The sequence below is a fragment of the Perca flavescens genome, chromosome 2 (genome assembly GCF_004354835.1).
Source record: "Perca flavescens isolate YP-PL-M2 chromosome 2, PFLA_1.0, whole genome shotgun sequence".
In the NCBI taxonomy this organism is placed as follows: Eukaryota; Metazoa; Chordata; class Actinopteri; order Perciformes; family Percidae; genus Perca; species Perca flavescens.
The window spans coordinates 8,022,883-8,045,213 of NC_041332.1; the positions used below are offsets into that span (position 1 = coordinate 8,022,883).

The 22,331-nt window shown below is 40.7% G+C and overlaps 1 protein-coding gene across 1 annotated transcript in view; it reads left to right on the plus strand.

Moving 5' to 3' along the window:
* Window positions 1–21,857, plus strand: part of LOC114546118 (titin-like) — a 55,757-nt gene extending 33,900 nt beyond the window's left edge. Inside the window, exons 10-20 of the mRNA XM_028564786.1 lie at window positions 7,758–8,105; window positions 8,256–8,486; window positions 8,669–9,016; window positions 9,358–9,564; window positions 12,561–12,818; window positions 13,109–13,369; window positions 14,435–14,695; window positions 15,502–15,583; window positions 15,679–15,742; window positions 21,210–21,415; window positions 21,522–21,857. Coding sequence (XP_028420587.1) covers window positions 7,758–8,105; window positions 8,256–8,486; window positions 8,669–9,016; window positions 9,358–9,564; window positions 12,561–12,818; window positions 13,109–13,369; window positions 14,435–14,695; window positions 15,502–15,583; window positions 15,679–15,742; window positions 21,210–21,415; window positions 21,522–21,591 — 2,336 coding nt within the window. The 3' untranslated portion in view covers window positions 21,592–21,857. The remainder of the gene's footprint in view (window positions 1–7,757; window positions 8,106–8,255; window positions 8,487–8,668; window positions 9,017–9,357; window positions 9,565–12,560; window positions 12,819–13,108; window positions 13,370–14,434; window positions 14,696–15,501; window positions 15,584–15,678; window positions 15,743–21,209; window positions 21,416–21,521) is intronic.
* Window positions 21,858–22,331: the final 474 nt, after the last annotated feature.

Genomic DNA, 22,331 nt, shown 5'->3' on the forward strand with positions numbered 1-22,331 from the left:
TTTTACGTTTCAGGGCAATGTGACGGAGTCTGTATCTTCATATAAATACCTAAGATTCTTAATTGAAGATTCTCTCTCTTTTAAGCCTCAAATTCAGCAACTTGTGAAGAAGTTGAAGCTGAGGCTGGGTTTTTATTTCAGAAATAAGTCTTGCTTTTCTTTTGATACAAAAAGGAAACTTGTTGCTGCTACTTTGATGTCTGTGTTTGACTATGGTGCTGTTTTATATATGCATCTTCCTAATGCCTTCACTTCTTAGATACTGTATACCATGGAGCATTGAGGTCCATAACAAATCTTAAGGCCCTAACTCACCATTGATCCCTGTATGCTAGGGTTGGTTGGCCTGCTTTGTCCATCCGTAAACTTAATAACCGGCATGGCCTTTATATTTACATATGTACATTAATGTTTTATGGTAACTACTTTCAATTGCATTTTGCTTACATCTGCTATAGAAATAAAGTTGCCTTTCCCTACAATCTCCAGCCTGTCAGTCAGTCCCCAGGGCAATTAGAACCCTGTTGTACCTGCCTGCCTGTCTGTATCCGCTAGAGTCCGGATCGGGCCAAATTTTTCTGTCTGAACCCGGCCCGCGTCAGACAGAGCCGTGACCGAACCCAGCCCGAGACCGACAGGCATTAAGAAATTTGTTTCCGAGCCCGACACAGTTAACATCTCATTTTTTTCTCATACTAATGACACAAGTACGTTTGTTTGTGTGGAAAGCCCGCTTTTATCAAGCAACTGTAGGAAGGCATCCAGAAATGTATATTAGTATCTTGCTATTTCTCTCTCTGGGACAAGTCTGTGTGTGTTATTCTTTCAAACTACCTGAACCCCCCCGTCTACGGCCTTGCAAGTAGTAATAAGTAATAAGTGGGAACAGATGTGATGTTATAGGCAGGGACGGTCAGAGGATGGGGAATAGCGGCAGCAGGGGTAAATGTAGGGCAGGGGGCAGTGGCAGGATCTGAAATGGCAGGGAAACTGTTATGTTTTCAGTATTTTGATTTGTATTTTGTTCTGTTTCAGTTGCCTGTTTGTAGTTTCCTGTTTCTACATATTGTATATATGTCTTTACCTTGTTGTGGTTGTTTACATTTTTATTTCCTGTTTTATTTTGATAGTCTGGTTTTCTGTCTTGTCTAGTTTTACTTCCTGTGTTTTCCCGCCTATGTTGATTACTCGGCCACTCCTAATGTGTTTCACCTGCTGTGTCACCTGCCCCTCGTTACCTCATTACCAACTGTATTTAGTCCTTGTGTTTCCCTTGTGTCTTGTCAGATTGTTTTGTGTCCTTGCCTGGTTTGTGTGTGTGTGTGTTTGTGTGTTTGTGTGCGTTCCCCATGTCAGTTCTGTAGTTCCTGGTTTTTTGTACTTCTCTGTTTTTTGGATTACCTTTTTTCCTCTTTCTGGATTTGTCTTTTTACCTGCTGAAGCCTCAGGACTCCCTTGGTTTATTTTTGTGTTTTTGTTCAATAAATCCTCTTGTTCAAACCTGCCTCCCTGCCGTCTCCCTGCGTTTGGGTCCACTATCCCCTGCGCTCAACCGTGTTTTTTGCCCCAACTGCTCCTTCCAGGCAGGGCTGCGACCGCTTCCTTCAAGGCAACTAACCCTAACCTTAACCCAAACCTAACCATAGCCGGTTTCTCCCAACTGGAAGGCACCGTTGGGGGCAAAAAACACATAAACATCCCCTGCTCATTGTAACAGAAACATGGCAGGCAAGATAATGTGAGACTCGGAGCTGACCGGCATTGTGACATTCAGTCTCTTTTATCCTATAGTCTGCACTATATTAGGAAAGTGCATTCACAGTCTGTAGATTTCAATTTGGGGACGTCATCTTAATATATTAATAACGTAAAGAGGAAGTAAGCCAGGGCAGCTTTTATTAGCTGTTGAACACAACTGTAGTGTCCCCAGATTACACAAGCTCTCTTTCAAGACCACATCCTTCTTTGTTATAAGTAGATTTTGAAATCTGATAATGCACAGTACAGTATCTATCTACTGACATGTTTTAAGACAGAGAGAAATGAGAGGAGCAGCTATGAGTTTACCAGCAGCAGCGTGTGGGTTTGTTCTCTTCCTTCTGTCTGTACAAGTCCTGTCTGCCTGTATCGCTTCAATGTACGTAAGGGATAATGTAGAGCGAGGCGGTTGTTATAGCGAATACAACAACGACGTGGTGATCAGGACCCCGACGCCAATCTTCTTCCAGCGGATTGGTTGATAGCTCTCCTCCAGAGTGAACAGAACTGCGTCCATGGCAACGCTCTGCTATGCATGGCAACAGTGTGTTATACTTAGCAACGGTCTGTTACCAAGAAAATAACAGACCGCATTCTACATTAGAATATAAGCAAGCCATTTAATAAATATATATAATCAGTGGTTTGAGCAACACGTTGCTCAGTTTTGTTCCAGTAAGTTATGCACCGTAATAACGTTTAAAAAAATCAGCTGAAGAGACGTAGTAATTACTGCTCCGCGTCTGTGAAAGACTGCTGCACGTAAAAAAATGAAACAAATTGCTGCACGTAAAAAAATGAAACAAATTGCTGCACGTTGTACGTGAGAATTTATAGAATAAAATTACCAATGATGAAAAATACTAGGCCTATATAAACAACCTACAGTTGAATGTTTAGAACTACAGCCTAATGGCTTGTTTGACTAATGTGCATTTGTTTTGACTTGTAGGCTACTGTTGTGAAAAACTAAAAATAAACTATATACAAAGAGAAGCATTTTTCATTTTATTTTCCATGCACATTTATTTAAAAACGCAATTTTCAAAGTGATGAATGTTAATAGCAAAGACTAAAGGGAATAAAACATGAGCATATTTACGTGTGGGACGTAGTTTGATTTAACATCACACTGCATTATTAGTTGTTTTAAATAAATGACTTTTTTCAAATAACAATTTATGGTAGGCCTAGCATATTCATTATTATATTCAGAAAATTATCCTCATATCAATCACCATGGTTACAGTACAGCTTGTAGTTTTAACCTTTGTAGCCTTTACTGAGACTACCTTTTCAAAATTAAGAAGGGACCAGTTTAGGAAGCATTTTCAGGAAATTAAAAGGATAAGCGGTCTGTTATTTTCTTGGTAACAGACCGTTGCTAAGTATAAAACACCGTTGCCATGCATAGCAGAGCGTTGCCATGGACGCAGTTCTGTTCCCCCTGGAGGAGAGCTATCAACCAATCCGCTGGAAGAAGATTGGCGTCGGGGTCCTGATCACCCCGTCGTTGTTGTATTCGCTATAACAACCGCCTCGCTCTGCATTATCCCTTATGTACATTGAAGCGATACAGGCGTTAAAGACCCGCTGATCGCTGTCTGGTAGTGTGAATGAATGCCCGCATTGCATTGTGGGACATCGGCTTTGAATGCGCCCAGCTCGGCTCATATTGTAGCCTACTGTTCTGTCTTATTTACTGTAATATTTCACCGGTAATAAGACCGAAATAATATTATTAAAAAAAAGCAATACATATAGATGTAGCGTTATAGTTTTAAAATATCAATAAACAACAAAGCAATCCAGCTTCCCTGGCCGAAATAGATCGAAATAATAACATTAAAAGAAATACATATAAACCGTGATAAGATCTGGTGAATAAATGTTGATTAAAACAGCGGTTATTGGGCTAAAAATACCAATAATATCAAAGCTGTATCCAGCTTCTCTGCTGCAGCCCGACTGGCAGAAAGATTTGTGCTGTGATCACGTAAGATGCTTCTCATTGAAATACATTAGTTTAAAAAACGTGACCCCAACACGTGAATCTCCACAATATCGTGATGGTATCACATTCTAATAGATTTATTTCCGTGATGCCATCACGAACTGACGTGAGACTGGGTTGTTTACAAACACGTCTCTGCTGATTGGGTATCACCTGTGACACAGCCAATAAACTAGAGACACACCCACCAAACGAGAGAAAACAAATCTCAAACATGAACTTAATATTTACAGTCTATGATCTCAAAGCAGTTGTACACCGTTTCACAACGGTGCACACCGTTCTGAGATTGAACGTGCCCCGGCTCTCTCTCTCTCTCTCTCTCTCTCTCTATCTATCTCTCTCTCTTTCAGTCGAAAATCAAGCTGTTCCACTTAGCACTCCCCCTAGAGGCCTGGAGAACTTCCGTTGTGTAATCTGGATGCAGTGTTTTTTTTGTTGCATTTGTTTTCTGAGTTTGTGTGCTTTTCTTTTTGCATCGTTTCTATATTTGCAGCGTGTTTGTGTATTTGGTTGTGTTGTGTGTATTTGCAGCCTGTTTGTGTATTTGGTTGTGTTGTGTGTATTTGCAGCGTGTTTGCTAAATGCTGCGCATGTGTTGTCAAATTTATGAAGATGTTTTCTTAATTTGCTTGTGTTTTGTCTATTTGTGTGTGTTTCATTAAGTTGCAGTCCGGTTGCCCCTGTCGGCCACCGTACTTCTCATACCCAGGCCTTCATTTCAAAAAAACATATTTTAAGAACTTCTTGCATCGTTTGCAAAATAACAGTAAGAAGAATTTGTTCATTTCAACTAGGAGATTTACAGACATTTGTCTGCTTACAGTCTGCATATTAATGATGTAAAGAGGAAGGAAGTCGTGTTTTAGGCGTGTTTTTAACAGCTTGATATCTATTTAACACTACTGTACCATCCGCAGAAGACACACACTGTCTTCAGAGTCCACATCCTCCCTTTATGAATGTAGACATGTTTATTGTGAGTTAGTGCCACCCAGTACTTCTCATGTATGTGATCTACCTGCTGATTTAACAGAGACCAGAGGAGCAGCTATGAGTTTAACAGCAGCAGCGAGTGGATTTGTTGTCTTCCTTCTCTCTGTACAAGGTACTGTAGTGCACATCTACATTTACAGTATATTGTAAGGCATTTAGCAGCTTTTATTATTGATACTACAACACAGCTTTCATGAGCTGAAATTGATTTTGAATCCTGACAAAACAAATGTCATGATGTTCACACACTCAAAGAAAGAGCCACTGAACCTTCCATCTTTTTTATGTTTCAGGGCAATGTGACTGAGTCTGTATCTTCATATAAATACCTAAGATTCTTCATTGACGATTCTCTCTCTTTTAAACCTCAAATTGAGCAACTTTTGAAGAAGTTGAAGCTTAGGCTGGGTTTTTATTTCAGAAATAAGTCTTGCTTTTCTTTTGATACAAAAAGTTAACTTGTTGCTGCTACTTTTATGTCTGTGTTTGACTATGGTGCTGTTTTATATATTCATCTTCCTAATGCCTTCACTTCTTAGATACTGTATACCATGGAGCATTGAGGTCCATAACAAATCTTAAGGCCCTAACTCACCATTGATCCCTGTATGCTAGGGTTGGTTGGCCTGCTTTGTCCATCCGTAAACTTAATAACCGGCATGGCCTTTAAATTTACATATGTATATTAGTGTTTTATGTAAACTACTTTGAATTGCATTTTGCCTAAATGTGCTATAGAAATAAAGTTGCCTTTCTCTATAATCTCCAGCCTGTCAGTCTGTCCCCAGGGCAATAAGAACCCTGTTGTTCCTGCCTGTCTGTATCTGCAGCACGGCCGCTTTCAGCTCACCTTTATTTTATTTTGCAGTAAACATGCGTGGGAAGTGGTGAAGCTTTAAAACCGTGATGACAATAAAATAATATTTATTTATTTACCAGCATACATACTGACGGGTCTCAGTAGATATTTACTGAATAGTGTTATATGTTCTGATTTTGACTAAAAACAATCATTGGCATCTGGCATTTTCAAACTTATATCAGCTGTATATTCTTCCAGTAAAAGCAGCAAACTGACAGTGAGTCACTCAATGTGTCTGTAGTAGATTGAGGATGTGAGATTTCTAAAGATGGAATGTACAATATTTCATTGCAGCTCACATGAATGCAAATTACAGCCCAAATTTGAAAGCTCTGGGTTTTCTCTCGCTGGTGTCATCCTTACACTTCATTAACAGCACCTCACTTTATTTTTGGGATTTTTTTTTTTGTTTTGTCAGCAGGCCTTGTGAGCAACTCAAAAGGGATTGTACATACTTTAAGCTTTTTTTGCTATCGTTTTTGGAGTTCGCTGTGCTGTAGGCCCCTATGTCGGGATATAGTTTGTAAGCAACGTTGTGGAGGAGCTGTTGTGTAACATAGTATCTTTAGAGTCTACTTGGACCGTGAACCCCCCCGAGCACCCCAGCTCCCCCTGCAGAAAATATCTTTCCACCCCTCTGTGTATGTGTGGAGTTTAAAAAATTTAACCACACTTGAAACTGCTTTACCGAAGCCAGTTCAAAGAAACTGCGGAGGCATTGTAGCTTCGCTCCGTCATCACCTCTGCGTGTGTGTATGTGTGTGTGTGACGGAGCACTACTGTCTGTCAACATGCAGAGAGGACAGACATGCTTGCGCGCACTGCGCATGTGTGGTGACACGCTCAGAGAGTTCCTAATTTATAGATTGATACTGTGAGGTTTGCCCTTCTAGTTTCCTGTGTTTTCATCCCATTTTAAATGGAGGACATCTCTGCACACAGTTTATCCAACGGAGCCACCGAAACAAGCCAACATTATTAAAAGTACTTTTTCTAATCAACATCATTATCAACATTGTGTGCCAACACCAAATGTTACCAGTCTGCTTGTTTATGTGTGTTACACATCCGTGTTTGGTTAATAATAACAGGCATGTGGGAGTTTCTCACACCTCAGTGTTCTGCATTTCTTTACAGTTTCCGTTCTACAGCAGCCTGACCACCGACAAAAAAAGCAACCAAGCAAAGCCGATTCTTTTTTCATGTGTGTGTATCTGAGATCTCTGTCCAGAAGAGCATATATATATATGTACACACACTATTTCTCTCTCTGGGACAAGTCTGTGTGTGTTATCTACATGTTACACTATTTGGCCTCGCCTCAGTGTTCTGCATTTCTCTACAGTTTCCATTCACACTCTGCTGCAGCCTGAGTGACCACAGACAGAAAAGCACCTTCACCCTTCTAATATTAATCTCCTTTTTTTATTTTGTTCACAGGTTCAATACATTGCTGTTCCTTCACTGCACCCTCTGTATGATGTCCTGTCTCAGTGCACCTAGAGATTAACTGCAGAGCAGAGATCATATGTTCAGCTGTGACTGTTCCTTAGCATTATAAATTATCATGTAAAACTGAACGATATGCATATTTCTCCATTCCTTTGTTCACTTTAGGATAAACCACAAATAACATAAATATTTTATTTATATATCCATTTTGAAAAACAGACATAGGAAGTCCCCAACAAAGAAGTACAAATATAGACCATTTCACAGATATAAACATAAACATCCTGAATCGCCCCAAGTTGATTACCTGTTGCAGTGACATCAGCTGACAGGAAGTTAACAAGGGGCCGGTCTGTTGCCTAGCAATGGAATTCCATTGAAAAGGTCTGTAAGAAAAAAAATCTGTATGATACAGAATAAGTCTTAAGCTCAGTTCTAGTTAAGATAAAACTGCAGTAAAACAGTCTAAAGTTGGTCCACGCTCCCCGACCCAAAAACAAGTTGGTACTATCAGATTATCTTTGTCTAACACTGACTTAAAGTGGGACGGCATGAGAGCAGAAGTAGTTTTGGGAAATGTAGCTTCACACACTGAAGAGCCTTCACTACATGTAAGTCTGTCTCCTGATGTAGTTCTGAGTCTGATTGGTCTTCCTGATGTTCTCTGTGTTACAGTGATACAGGGTCAGGATGGCTGGGGAGTGACTTACACCTCTACTCAGATCTGTGCTGTTAAAGGATCAACAGTGGAAATACACTGCAGCTACACATACCCATCCAGAATAAATGCTACAGTTGAGAGAACATTCTGGTTCACTAAGTTGCAGGATGAAGAGCCTGTGGATCTGAGAACAGACTCAAAGTATTCAGGTCGTGTGCAGTACAGGTGTCATGAGAAGAGCTGCACTCTGAGAATCTCAGACCTGAGAGAGAACGACTCTGATGTGTACAAGTTCAGGTTCACAACAAACCAAGAAAATGGAAAATATACCGGTTCACCTGGAGTCACTTTGTCTGTCACAGGTAACATCATTGTTGGAAACTATTGTATGTAGTTTAACTCCAAATGCTCCACATTTTGGAAGCACTACTGTGAATCTATGAAGTCTATTATCATGTGTGTACAATGACAGTTCAGTCCAAAATGATTTTTCTGTTTCTTTACAAATCGAGGTTTCCAGGTGCAGATACATGGATCAAAATCCTGCAGAGTTGAAACCTGTACATGGGCAGAGTTGAAGTGTCACAGCAGTTGTAGCCTACCTGGTCCTTCTTCCTACATCTGGTACAAGAATGGAGAGAAAATAAATAAAGAAACATCTTCTTATTCAGACTACTTTTATCCTCCTGACAGCTATTCCTGCGCCCTTAATGCATATAAGGATTTCCCCTCTCCTTCAGTGTGTGAGTTTACTCCACAGTCTTCCACTAACATCACACTATTTTGAACTTATAGCTAATGATTTATACCATCTCTTCATATGTCTTTAACATAAACAACCCTGTACATAGCAATACAACCAGCTGTGTACTACTGCAGTAAAGACTTTAGTTCTCATAACAATACAAAATATTGAATATTTCAGGTGGCCATGGACATTCATGCAACAGAGTGACATACACTGACAGAAGCGTCTGCGCCTTCAAAGGTTCTTCAGTGGACATTTCTTGCACTTACAAAAGTTTTAACTCTATCACATCTACATTCTGGTTCAGTCCTGAACGTAGTCGTCGTTGGCAGAATCCTCCCCAGCCTGAAGACCTTAGTACAGACTCCCAGTATACAGGTCGTGTTCATGTTGAAACAGAGAGAGGATTCTCCACTCTGAGAATCTCTGACCTGAGAGAGAGAGACTCAGCTGAGTATCACTTCAAGTTCAGAACACCAAGATTTGAATGGAGTAGTTTACCTGGAACAACTCTGACTGTCACAGGTACTGATCAACACAATTTATTGTTATGTTAAAATATATGTATTACTCAAGAAGATTATGTGCTCTCATATATATTTTGATATATGCCTGGTTAGTTAAAAGTGAAGTTTAACACAAGGGAAAGTATTAAATAAGAAGTAAATATGCTCCAAACATGGAGCGTAAGCACATGAGCCAAGCACGACATTGTGATTAGTTGTAGTTTAGAGTGCTGTTGTGTATGTGTATGTTTTACATACAAAGACCATTTACCTGGTTAGATAAGAGATCACAGTGTACATATAAAGTAATAGATTGTTAATGGGCTAATTGTATATGACATTCATGTTCCTTGTTCACAGATCAAGATCTGCAGGTGCAGGTGATCTGGTCTTCGACTGGTCCAAAGCTGATTTGTCACAGCAGCTGTCTTACTGACCACTCTTCCTTCCTTTGGTACAAGAATGAAACAATGATTCAGGAAGAAACATCTCCTTCTTACGGAGGTCACGTTGATCCTGCAGACAGCTATTCCTGTTCTTACCAGAGATACCGCTCCACTCCAGTGTGTGAGTTTACTCTTCTCTTTCACAAACAAAATGTCATCTGGTGGAAACTTTAAAAAGCCATAATCAATATTTTTACAGAAACAATGGTGCATGAGTCGCATGAGTCCTTTTTTGTGATATGATATGTATTAGCTGCTAAAGATTCAGATATTTCCATACAAAAACCCAACTCACAATAAATGCTAGTGTGGCTTTGTGTCTGCTGCATGTGTAAAGAGGCAACCATGCCATATCAACGAAATAAGGTGATTTTTTTTTTTGACAAAGTTTTTTAGGTGAAAAGCAGACACAAATTGTAACACAAAGACGCACATACCTGCTGGTTTCTCGTTTCACACCCTGCTGAGTTTCATGCTGATCCCACTCATTGACACTTGGTGGCAATAATGCTCAAATAATGTGTCAGCTGGGGCAGTGATGTAAACAAATAGCCCACACCACACAGATGTAAGTAAATGCTTTTTGTGTGTGTCTGCGACAGGGTTGTCCGTACATCTGTATGTCTGTCCCATTCTTGTGAAGACAATATCTCAGAAACCCCCTTGGGGGAAATTCTTTCAAATTTGGCACAAACGTCCCCTTGGACTCAAGGATGAACTGATCAGATTTTGGAGGTCAAAGGTCACTGTGACCTTACAAAACACTTTGTTTAGCTATAACTCAAGAATTCCCGTATTTGTGGCCGAGTTAGCTCGGTTGGTAGTGCGGGTGCACATGTGTAGAGGTTTACTCCTCGGTGCAGTGGGCGCAGGTTTGACTCCAACCTGCGGCTCTTTGCTGAATATCATCCCCCCCCTCTCTCCCCACACTAATTACATGGATGTATAATAATAATACAAACGATACCAGATTCCAAAATGGCGCCTATTCACTTCAATGGAGTTGCTCGACTGGCGCATATGCAACTTCCGGGTTTACTCCAACTGAATATGTGCCATAGTGTTTCTCCCACACAAATTACCTGCTTAGCTGAAAGACCTTACATTGTGATGACATCACAGGTTTTTACATTTCTTTTCTCGGCTTGAGGGAAGTTTTTCAAATATAAAAAGTCTGTGGATTTAATATTCGGGATAGGAAGAGTCATAACCAACCTTGTTTGCAGTTCAAGGTGTCCTGTCAACAGTTTTACAGTGCTAGCCTATAAGGAAAATCCATTTTTGGAAGCAGGAGGATTTTTTGTTGCAATACGGCGAGTGGGCACTGTGGTCTGAGCACACTTCCTGGGGGCCTGGCTAATCGTGAAAACATTACACACAAATGTCTAATAGGTCAAAATGATAAAGTGATGACATGTACTATCCAAAAGGTCAAAGGTTAACTTCACTGTGACATAATGTTCTGTAAAAATGCTTTTCTGGTCGTTATTCAACGCCGTGACTCAGGAGCAACGGGGGAGACATTTTGTTGGATAGCAAACTTGTGACACACATCTGCCTGATCTGTGTGAAGCATCCACAGTTTGTCAAACAACACTTATTATATTTTATGAAATTCATTCAAAGTCTTCACTACAAAAGTTTTAGAACACCCCAATTTTTCCAGGTTTTTATTGAAATTCATGCAGTTCAATGTCTTATTGTACTCTGAAATTAAAGAATAGAACAAATGAACAATTTAAGTTAAAAAAGAAATCATGAAATCAATTTATAAACCAAAATGTATTCTAATTTTTTTTTTTTTTAATCATCAAAGTAGCCCACTTTGACAGATATAACAGCTGAACACACTCGTGGCATTCTTTCTACAATGGAAATCAAATATTCTTCCGAAAGTTCTTCCCAACTCTGTTGCAGAAGTTCCCATCAATGTGTGGCACTTGTAGGTTGTTTTGCTTTCACTTTTCTGTCCAGTTCATCCCAAACCAGCTCAATGGGGTTTAAGTTTGGTGACTGTGCTGGCCAGACCATCATGCTTCCTCCTCCATGTTTGACAGTTGATGTCACACACTGAGGAACCATCCTTTCGTCTACTTGACGGCGTACAAAAGTCCTGCGTGATGAACCGAATATTTCATATTTTGATTCATCAGTCCATAACACCTTCTTCCAGTCTTCAGTAGTCCATTGATGATGTTTCTTGGCCCAGGAAAGCCTCTTTTTCTTATTCTGATGTCTTAGCAATGGCTTTCTTGCGGCATCTCGACCTATCAAACCTGCAGCTCCAAGTCTTCTCTTTACAGTTGAAACTGAGACTTGCTTATTACGACCACCGTTAAGCTGTGCTTGAAGCTGTTGTCCTGTGAGCCGTCTATCACGCAAGCTGTTGACTCTCAGAAACTTGTCTTCTGATTCTGTTGTGGCTTTGGGTCTGCCAGACTTCTTCCTGTCAGAGTTTCCCCCAGTTTCTAAGTGCCTTTTGATGGTGAAGAATACTGTACTCACTGACACCTTGACTTTCTTCGCAATTTTTCTGTAGGAAAGACCAACAATCTTAAGTGTTATGATGGTCTGTCTCTCTTCCATTGTTAATTGCCTTTTCCCCGCCACTTTTATAGCAACACACTACTTTCTGCAGTATATACTGTTGTAAATAATGCTATTGTATGTATAATGTATTATTTTTCATTGTTGGGTAACCTTACTTTTTTTAACTTCAGGCAGTTCACCACTTACCTTTGTACCATTTCAAGCTATTCATTGGACTTGAACTACTAAAATTTCAATAAAAAAACTAGAAACGTAAAAATCTTTTTTGCACACCTCTTTTGTCATGTATTTACCTGATTAAGGTCTGAGACTGAAACGTATTTTTCTAAATAAATTATTGCTTTGCGTAATGGTCAGTGTGCAGGATTTTCTCTAAACAATAAAAAAACTAGAAAAATTGGGGTGTTCTAAAACTTTTGACCAGTAGTGTATGTGAATCTGGTCAGATATGGATGTAAACTGCAATTGGCGAAGGCATACAACCACAAGGCAGTAAATCTAGTGTGTTGTATGAAAGTGGATGATGAACATTCACATATTAATGTTTGGTCATATCATCTCCTCCAGATGCTCCGAAACCTTTCTCTGTGTCGAGGACTCCCCCTGGTGACATTATGAAGAATGATTTAGTGACTCTGACCTGTAGCAGTGATGCTAACCCAGCAGCTAAATACACCTGGTACAAGGGGAACCAAACACTGATCAGTGAAGGACCACAGCTCGTCTTCAGCTTCATCCAGTCCTCTGACTCTGGACAGTATTACTGTACAGCTCAGAATGAGCTCGGGAAGAGGACATCTGAAGCTGTATTCATTAATGTGAATTGTGAGTAAAAAATGTGTTGCATTTAGTTAACAAAAGACAGGTGTAGCAGATAATGCTTTCTGCACAATCACAGCTTTCAGCTGTAGTTCACTGAGCAGCTCCAGTAAATGTCACAGAGGCCATTTTAATCACCATTGGCAATCATATAGACTTCATAAACAAAACGGTTCAAACCATCATATTCAAGATTTTTATTTGCCATTTCCAAAAACTCTTATTCACCTTTTCCAAAGTTTCAGAAGCTGCAACACATCTGAATTCATAGAAATCAATCTTAATATCTTTTCCAGATGCTCCAAAGGTTCCCTCTGTGTCAGTGAGTCCCTCTGCTGAGATAGTGGAGGGCAGTTCAGTGACTCTGACCTGTAGCAGTGATGCTAACCCAGCAGCTAACTACACCTGGTACAAGGAGAACCAAACACTGCTTCAAGGACCAGAGAGCATCTATCATTTCCCCTCCGTCAGCTCTGAGGACAGAGGGAACTACCACTGCAAGTCTGAGAATCAGTTTGGACGGACCAACTCTACGTCTCTACTCTTAGATGTCCAGTGTAAGAAGAAAACATCAGCAAATCATTTAGACATTCAGTTTATTTAAAATAAGAGACAGTGGCTTGCAAAAACATGTCATGTTACAAATAAGCAACACTTAAACAGGCCTACCAGCTGAAGACTTTATGATTTGCCGTAGAAAGTTTGCAGTCACCCTCTTTTACACAGAGCAGTGGTTGTGATCACCGGTGCATCAGATAAAATTCCTTTAGCTGGTGACAGTGAACAGTGAAAAAAAGATCAAAATGTTCAAAGAAGAGATGGTCCTCCCCCGGAAAAAAAACGCTCCCATGGGTCATTTGTTCAAACATCAATTACGACCTATATTTATGTTAATAGTGACGGCGCCCTCTAGTGGCCGTAGTAGTTATGACGGGAACAAAGCCGGATTTAAGGCAACAAAATATAATAGTGCGTTACATTTGTAGCAGAAAGCAACTCGGAAAATCCGACTTCCGAGGTCAAAGTCTGAAACGCCCCCTGACCTCGGATTTCTGAGCTCAGAACTCGGACAACCTCTGAATACCCCTAGTTCAAAAACCCACATGGATGCCCCGTGCATCAACAGTTGCGAAAGCTGTAGCAACATACAGTTACATTTAGCATTTCTGTCTTATTTGTGTCTCACTAAATCAGTCATACACACAGGCCTGTCCAACCTTGAGAGTTAAAGTAAACGTGAGGTTTTTTTTTTTCTTGACAATGTCACATTCGGTCATGTGAGTACCCGGAAGTGAAGTAATGTATGATTTTAACCAAAACTCTTTTTCTATACTGAATTAAGTAGTTTTGGAGCCTAAGAATAACCAGGTAGTGTTTGTGCCTAAACCTAACCAAAATGCAACAGTTTCACGTTAATGATGTGTTTAATTCCGCAACTGTCATTCTGTGGTTTAGATATGAGGATAGAAAACGGTCCCGTGGGTCGCATGGTTGGTATGTTTTACGCCTCAGCACCACCGTACATGCATGCATGTTAACATTGTCACTGCCACACTGAGAGCCTTTCCCTAGAATCAGGTCTGCACACAAATGTTAATGAGTTTATACATTTTGTCCTCCAGATGGTCCAAAGCTTCCCTCTGTGTCAGTGAGTCCCTCTGCTGAGATAGTGGAGGGCAGTTCAGTGAATCTGACCTGTAGCAGTGATGCTAACCCAGCAGCTAAATACACCTGGTACAAGGAGAATGAAGACTCACCAAAAGCATCAGGACAGATCTTCACCATCACTGACTTCAGAGCTGAACACAGTGGGAATTATTACTGTGAAGCCCAGAACAGAAGAGGAGGTCAGCACTCCACCTTACATCTGATTGTTGTAGCAGGTAAGTTATGTTCATTCACGTACATACATCTCTTTACATCTGATTTTATTTGGATCCCACTATAGTTACAGGTGGTGTGTAACACACACAGTACACACACGTAACAGTTACAGGTGGGTGACAAAAACCCCAATCAGTGGTGGAATGTAATCAAGTACATTTACTCAAGTACTATACTTAAGTACAAACTTGAGGTACTTGTCATTTCTTTTCATGCCACTTTCTGCTTCTACTTCGCTACATTTCAGAGGGAAATATTGTACTTCTTGCTCCACTACATTCATCTGACAGCTTTAGTTACTAGTTACTTCATAAATACAGATGTTTGCACACAAAACACACGTACTTTATAAATTATGAGATTTCATTATCAATTAAAATACCCAAAAATATATGAGTCCAGCTGAAATGATTCGCTGGTTAAAAACACAGTTTGGATCCTTTCCAGATCCTAAAATGGGAGGATTTTTCTGTATTGAGTACTTTTACTTTTAATACTTTAAGTATGTTTTCCTGATGATACTTACATACTTTTACTTAAGCAACATTTTCAATGCAGGACTTTTACTTGTAACAAAGTATTTTTACAATGTGGCATTAGTACTTTTACTTAAGTAAAGGATCTGAATACGTCTTCACCACTGACCTCATTTAATGAGTGAAGAAACATGCTAAATGCATGTGTTTTCATACAGGGCACAAGGGGTCACTGAATGGTTTGATGAGTGTGAAAAGGCTTCAATATGTAATTACAATCGTTCTGTACATCCCTGATACATTGTCAGTATTTCCTTCTGATTATCCAGGTGCATGGAAATCAGCAGCTACAGGAACAATCACTGCTGTTCTCCTGGTTATCCTACTCCTCGCCGCCTTCCTGTGGATCAGGTGAGAAGTTTGGAGTCACTATGATCATGTTCACTAATGCATCTGCTCCCTGAATGTATTGGTTAATTTAGTCAATTGCTCATTCCCCTATCTAGAAGAAAAAAGAAGTCTGTCACACAACAGTCTAATGGTGGAGAGAGACCTGACAACAGAGCACAGGTGAGAAAAACAAGCTCATCTGAAAAGTGCTTTATTTTCCTCTTTATTCTAACTTCTTCACCTTCTCAGTGCTGGGTGTTATTTCCCAAGAGGATGGTTAGTTTATCAAAAAAAGGTTAGGGTCACTTATCTCTTGTGGTATCTGATTTTTCAAATAGTTGATGGGTTTTTTTGCCCAGTTTTTGAGATGCCTCGCCTCTTGTACAGCTACCCAATAATAATGGTGGTGCATTGAATTTCATATGCAGCCCTTAAAGCTGCAAACGTTTAGTTTTCATATAAGTATCTTTTTCTTTTAGAAAGTATTTCAAATGAAAACTGTATTATTTATATTATCCTGCATAATGGGGACGCTGTTTCTGGAGACACACACTGCTGTTGGATGTTTAATTCTTTGCACATCACAATAAAAAATCACTTTGATCTCTGCTGTGTCAGCATTGTGGTGGAGATGTCAGCTTCATGGCTAGACACCACTAGTTAGAAAAAAAGATTTTGGCATTAGTAATGTGGATGTACTGACCCTTAAGGCTAAAAAAATCTACTTTAAAATGTCTCACTTTATTACATGTGACTTTATGTTGCATTTATTTACATTTGTTTAACATATCCAGCTAGAAGTTCTAAGTGCAATGATATAGTTCGATATCTTATACAGTTTTACAGGCTCAAATATGTTTGTTCTTGACCCAACCAAATTACAGAAGAAGACAAGGAACAACACCTAAAATATACAAGGTATTCTGAATCAGAGGTTTTCTGAAGAGGGAAAACTATATGGAAATACTTTAGTACAATGATATACCCATCCATGCCTCTCAATTCAACTCTTAAATTTAAACCTGACAAAATACTGCACCTTACTGTCTTTCTGCTGCATGTAAATACTCCTCTGGTTACTTGCATTTAGGTGATTAAATGATGTATGAGTGATCTAGCTGTTCAGGCTAAACACAATCTAAAAAGTAGTGTTATTTAAATCTCTCTTGTGGTGGCACAAGGTTCACCAGTTAAATTGATAAACATTAAAGGGCTCAAGTGGTGTTACACATTTAAAACATGCTTTCTTTTTGCCACAGCTGATACATTATCCGGACATCTTTCAGCGGATTGATTGATAGCTCCAGAGTGAACAGAACTGTGTCCATGGCAACGCTCTGCTATGCATGGCAACGGTGTGTTACCCTTAGCAGCGGTCTGTTATCAAGAAATAACAGACCGCATTCTACATTAGAATTCAAGCAAGCCATGTAATAAAAGAAGGCTAACACATAGCTACTAGCATTAGCTCTTGGTGGGCTGTGGTATAAACATCGAGTATAAACACAGCCATACATTTGTGTGGGATGTAGAATTGTCGGCATTTTATAGTCACAAACTCCACCAGCAGTTAGCAGTTAGTTGGATACAAATCACCCCATTTCTACAACAGGCAGTCCGGGGTAACACAGCCCACCTCCACTAGTAGTCTTACCCGGTGACAGCAGGCTGGATTGTCCACAGCAATATTTCCTAAACAAAAACACAGCACAGCAGTCTCTGAACTCGCGTTGGGAGTTTCGTTGAAGTTGAATGTAGTCCAGTTTGTTTAATGAGCGGACACTTGCAAGCACGATTGGTGAACAGATGGCTGGCTAGCGTTAGCTTTCCACCGGCACACTCGTTCAACGCTCCCCGCTGATGAGGTCACTTTACTGGCCACAGGAATCGAGCACCACCGCTGGTCTCCGTGCAGGCAAAGCTTGCGTAGTGTGTCGAGTATTGCCTCCGTAATAAAGTGTCCTGCATATTCTCCGATGTGTTCCAATGTATCCCGGTGGTACACGTGTGTGGTAGTTTGAATGCACATAATTGTTGTTCTAAAATGTCCAAGACTGTATGGCTGCAGCCTGGAGCGTCCCATATCATGCCGTCCCGTCTACTTTTCAAAATAAAAGCTTGCGTCCCAAAATTTCCGTCGGGATGAACAGTTTCTGCTCCTGCTGAGAAGCTAAGCGAGGATTCAAGATGGCTGACACTCGTTTTTTCCTCGGCAATCTCTGGAAAAAGCCGACAGTCCAACCCCCTTTGGGCTATGTGGAAGTGGCTCCTAATACACAATGAATACAGGCTGTAGTCTTTTGCCTCTGGGCAAAAAAGCCTCAGATGACGCAAAAATCGTCATTTTGCGTCATCTGAGGTTTTTTTCCAGACCCTCAATACAGAGATCTCCCTTCTCAGGGGGACATGAGGGAGGGAAGCATGGTCATTAAAAAATACTACCAGGTTTCTACTGATACAAAGCTTAATGCTAATTGGTGAAGTTTCCCTTTAAGTTGTCTTTGAGAATAAGAGACCTCTGCTGGTGAGCAGTAGGATTTGCAACATCATAAAACTAGTTTCACAATAAAGAGCATCAAGTATTGTGCCCAGAAGCTCCCTGTAGCTTTTGAAGAAATGGTAAAGAATTGAACATTTTTTTCCCAATCCCACCCCAAATCTAACAGCTATTTTACTTTAAGCTCATTTTGTTATTAAAACATTTTATTTTCAATTTTTCATTTCAGTGAAACATACATAAACTCAAAAACAACTCCAAGACCCTTCCCTGACCCACCATCTTACAAACTAGTAGTGATGGTCAAATGAAGCGTCGCGAACCAGTGTCTTTACTTTCTGAGCTCACTAGATGGCGCTCTCTGTTCAAAGAAAAAGGTTAAAGGAATGACAATTCAATGGGTTTTCAAACCCTTTGTTGATCAGAGAGCGCCATCTAGTGAGCTCAGAAAGTAAAGACACTGGTTCGCGAAGCTTCATTTGACCATCACTACAAACTAGGTTAGACCCTACTCAAAAGGAGTAGGTGATTATTTATTTTTTTTTTTTTACAGGAAAAAAAGTAAGTAAGTAAAATTTATTTATAGAGCACATTTCACAGATACATATCACAAAGCGCTTTACAAGGTACAAACACATCACCCTGACCATACATATACAAACATACAATGTGACAATGGGGTAGACAGGCCAGGAAGACAGGGTATTATGAAAATACAGCATGACATGATTATAGGGGAGGAGAAAAAGGCAACTCCCAGACTATGCCCCTGAAAGGGGTACAGTGTGGGAACAGGAAAAAAACACATCAGCAACATAAGCACATAACCAATACAAATGCACACAACACATGCAATGGGGGAGGGGAGTGTTGGGGTGGAGGTAGTCTAGCACAGGCAAGCAGCCATCTGGTCCTGCAGCCGAACAAGGCGCTGGTCACAGACCCGCCCGCCTGACTGGGGGTACAAAGCGGCGAAGGCGAGATATGGGGTGTGGTGGGTGAGTGCACATCTGTATATATGTAAGGGTTCGTGTGTGAGTAGTCAAGCTACGTCGGGCCCTGCACTCTCGTTGTCTCAGTCAGCACGATTGTCATAGCGATACATAGCCGGTTGCCATGGAGTCAACCTTGAACAGGATCCAGTCCGAGTCAACAATCAGCAGGTGTCTGTGGGAATCGGGTAAGGAACGCAAGAGTGTGCCTCGCTGTAGTGCTACCAGGGGGAGTGATTATTCAACACCGGCCTCGGCCAAGGCCAGCGCTGGTTCAGGGAGCCGAAAAGATAGGATGGGAATTTGTTTTGTCTTGGGGCGAGGAGCCGCAGTTAGTCTCTCACGTCTCCTCCGAAATGTCCCCTCCGGTCTCTGTATAGATTAAATCTCCTTGCCAAAGCCATGAGTTTCTCAAATGATGTTGTCCAGCTTGTCCAGAGGTGTCAGTTTCTCCAAGATGGTATCCAATTTGTGGCTCATGGTGTTTATAGTCCCAATCGGAGTTCCAACAGCTCTGCCCACGGCTTCAACCATGACGGGCAGCCTTGTATTTTGCTCGGCTCCCGTCTTCTTCTTAATTTCTTGATAAACCAGGGCAATGCCCGAACCAATCAGCAAAAGACCTGTTATCATGGTTCCGAATAGGTAGATATCCTCAATATCCTCCACGGAAAGAACCGCCAGACACACGACCCGCCACCTCTCCGACGCGTGCATCGTGTAGCCAGCTGGGAACGTTCCTGCAGGGCAGTCAGGTTCCCCCGAACCCGAGCTTCTCGTCGAGAAGATTGTGTCAATTGCGCCAAGAGACCAGTTGATCAAATCCATAATTCTTGGTTAGGGCAATGTAGCTTGCCATGACGACCAGTGGCATATCAATTCAGATCAGTGGCGATTTTAGAACCTTTTTAGGGGGGCTCAAGCAAGTGACAGAGGGCAAACATTACAGGTTCAAAGAAACAGGTTTAATATCCTGTGTCGCTGTCGTCAATGCTATGCACCTGTAACCAAGTCAAGGAAAGTTTTATTTTTTATATATTTATTGTTTACTCCTCATTATCATTTCATTTGATTCTGGTAGTATATAAAGGAGCTTTTGTCATTTTTTCATATGTTCAATATTTTGCATTTATCCTCTGTTATAATAATAAGTACATATATTCAATGTAATCCAGTGAAATTACTGATTTCTTGGGGGGATGCCCGTTTTTGCAAGGCACTGTATCCGTGTCACATTCTCATTAGGGCAGGGGTGTCAAACTCATTTTCCCCATTTTTTGACATTGCTGTAGCGCTGTACTCATTTTATTCCCCCGGACTTCTTTATGGCTTTCTCAGGCGTTTTTGTCACCTTTTTATTTAAATTGTTGCCTTTTCTGACATTTTTTTCATGCTTTTTGTTGCATTTTTGTCGACATAAAGCCCTACATAAGTCAGCAAAAATGTTCCTTGGCCATCATAGATTTGAGCAAATCAAGCAAACAACAATTTTTTTACAACAGTCTTTCTGCCTAAATATGGAATTTCTGAGTCTCAGAGTCGGCAAATCTGCCAAATTCTGCTTTGAGTGTCGCGTAACTGCAGTTTAAAAAAACACTTTTTACCTTGTTTGTGGTTTTGGCGCACAACTAGGTGGGCCAAAATCTATTGTGAACCTAAATTGATATGCGGGCCGGATCATAATCTGCAATGGGCCGGATTTGGCCCGCGGCTCTTGAGTTCGACACGTGTGCATTAGGGGCTGAGTCCTATTGTAAAAATGTTACTTCTTCTATTATTTGAACTGTTAAAATCCCTCCTAGGGACAGGTGTTGCAAATTAGCCATGGCTACAAACAAACACTGTGATACAGACATCAGATTGTTATTTCTGTAATAATCTATGTTTTTTTTGTATCTGTCCCTATTTAAATAAACTACAAATAAATAAAATAAATAAAGGTCGGATTCTAGAATCGCCCCTGATTCATATTAGATCTGCTCTATGAGTTGCAAGGTATCCATATAGGCCAAATAGGGCAGCTAAATCTCGAGAAAGGTTTTATATTAATTTCTATGTGATCCCTTAAAGCGGAATACATGCATCTGTGAGGTCATTTTGTAGAACATGGCAATACAAGTTAGTAGTAGTTATGCTTGAGTTGTGTTTGTCCCGTCAGATAAACATGGGTCCAGCTGCAACACAGAGACAACCAGCAGAACGGGAAGATGAGCTTAACTACTCCGTCATCAGCTTCCCTCAGAACCAGGAAGACGCTCTCTACTCCAACATCAGGCCACCTCGGCCCCGCAGGCACACAGAGGAGCAGGACGATGGTGTTGATTACACCACTGTCAAAACTGAGAATGCCAGTAGCACCCCAGGGTGAGCAGCTCCTCTCACGTCAAAATGTTAATCACTATTCAATAAAAAAACAAAAAACATTGGGTTAGAAACTGTCAGTATGAATGTTTTACTTCTCCCTTCACAGAACAAGACGTCAAGACGATGGGGAGGATGTATTTGCACTGTACAGCACGGTCAACAAAAATCAACATTGATTTGTGGTCTGTTATTTATTTTTCTATGCACCATGTTTAAGCAGTTAGCCATGGTTAGAAATATTGTGCATTCCTCAGGACAGACATGGCCAAGTGCAGCATAAGGCTGTAGAAAAACATATGTGGGTTGTGTAAAAATTGGTTTATTTGCTCATTGTTCTTTTAAGGGTTGGTTAACCCAAATTACAAAAACAGACATTTTCTCACTTACCCCTGGTATCTAACCAATGACATTTCTTTGTACTTGTCCACCATAGACTGTTAATATTAATGGACAAAGTATCTGGTTCGGCAAAGTGCTGCAAATGCCGAAGTGCCTTAAACCTGCATTCTATCTGAATTCCAGCAGGGGGCGACACATGCAATTGCAAAAGGAGTTCGGTCGACACAACGACACATTGCAGATCTCCACAAACCAATGGGTGACGTCACACATGCTCTGCCCATTAATATTAAAGGTCCCATGGCATGAAAACCTCACTTTATGAGGTTTTTTAACATTAATATGCGTTCCCCCAGCCTGCCTATGGTCCCCCAGTGGCTAGAAATGGTGATAGGTGTAAACCGAGCCCTGGGTATCCTGCTCTGCCTTTGAGAAAATGAAAGGTCAGATGGGCCGATCTGGAATCTTCTCCTTATGAGGTCATAAGGAGCAAGGTTACCTCCCCTTTCTCTGCTTTGCCCGCCCAGAGAATTTGGCCCAACCACAAGAGAGAGAGAGACATCATGGCTTTCAAACG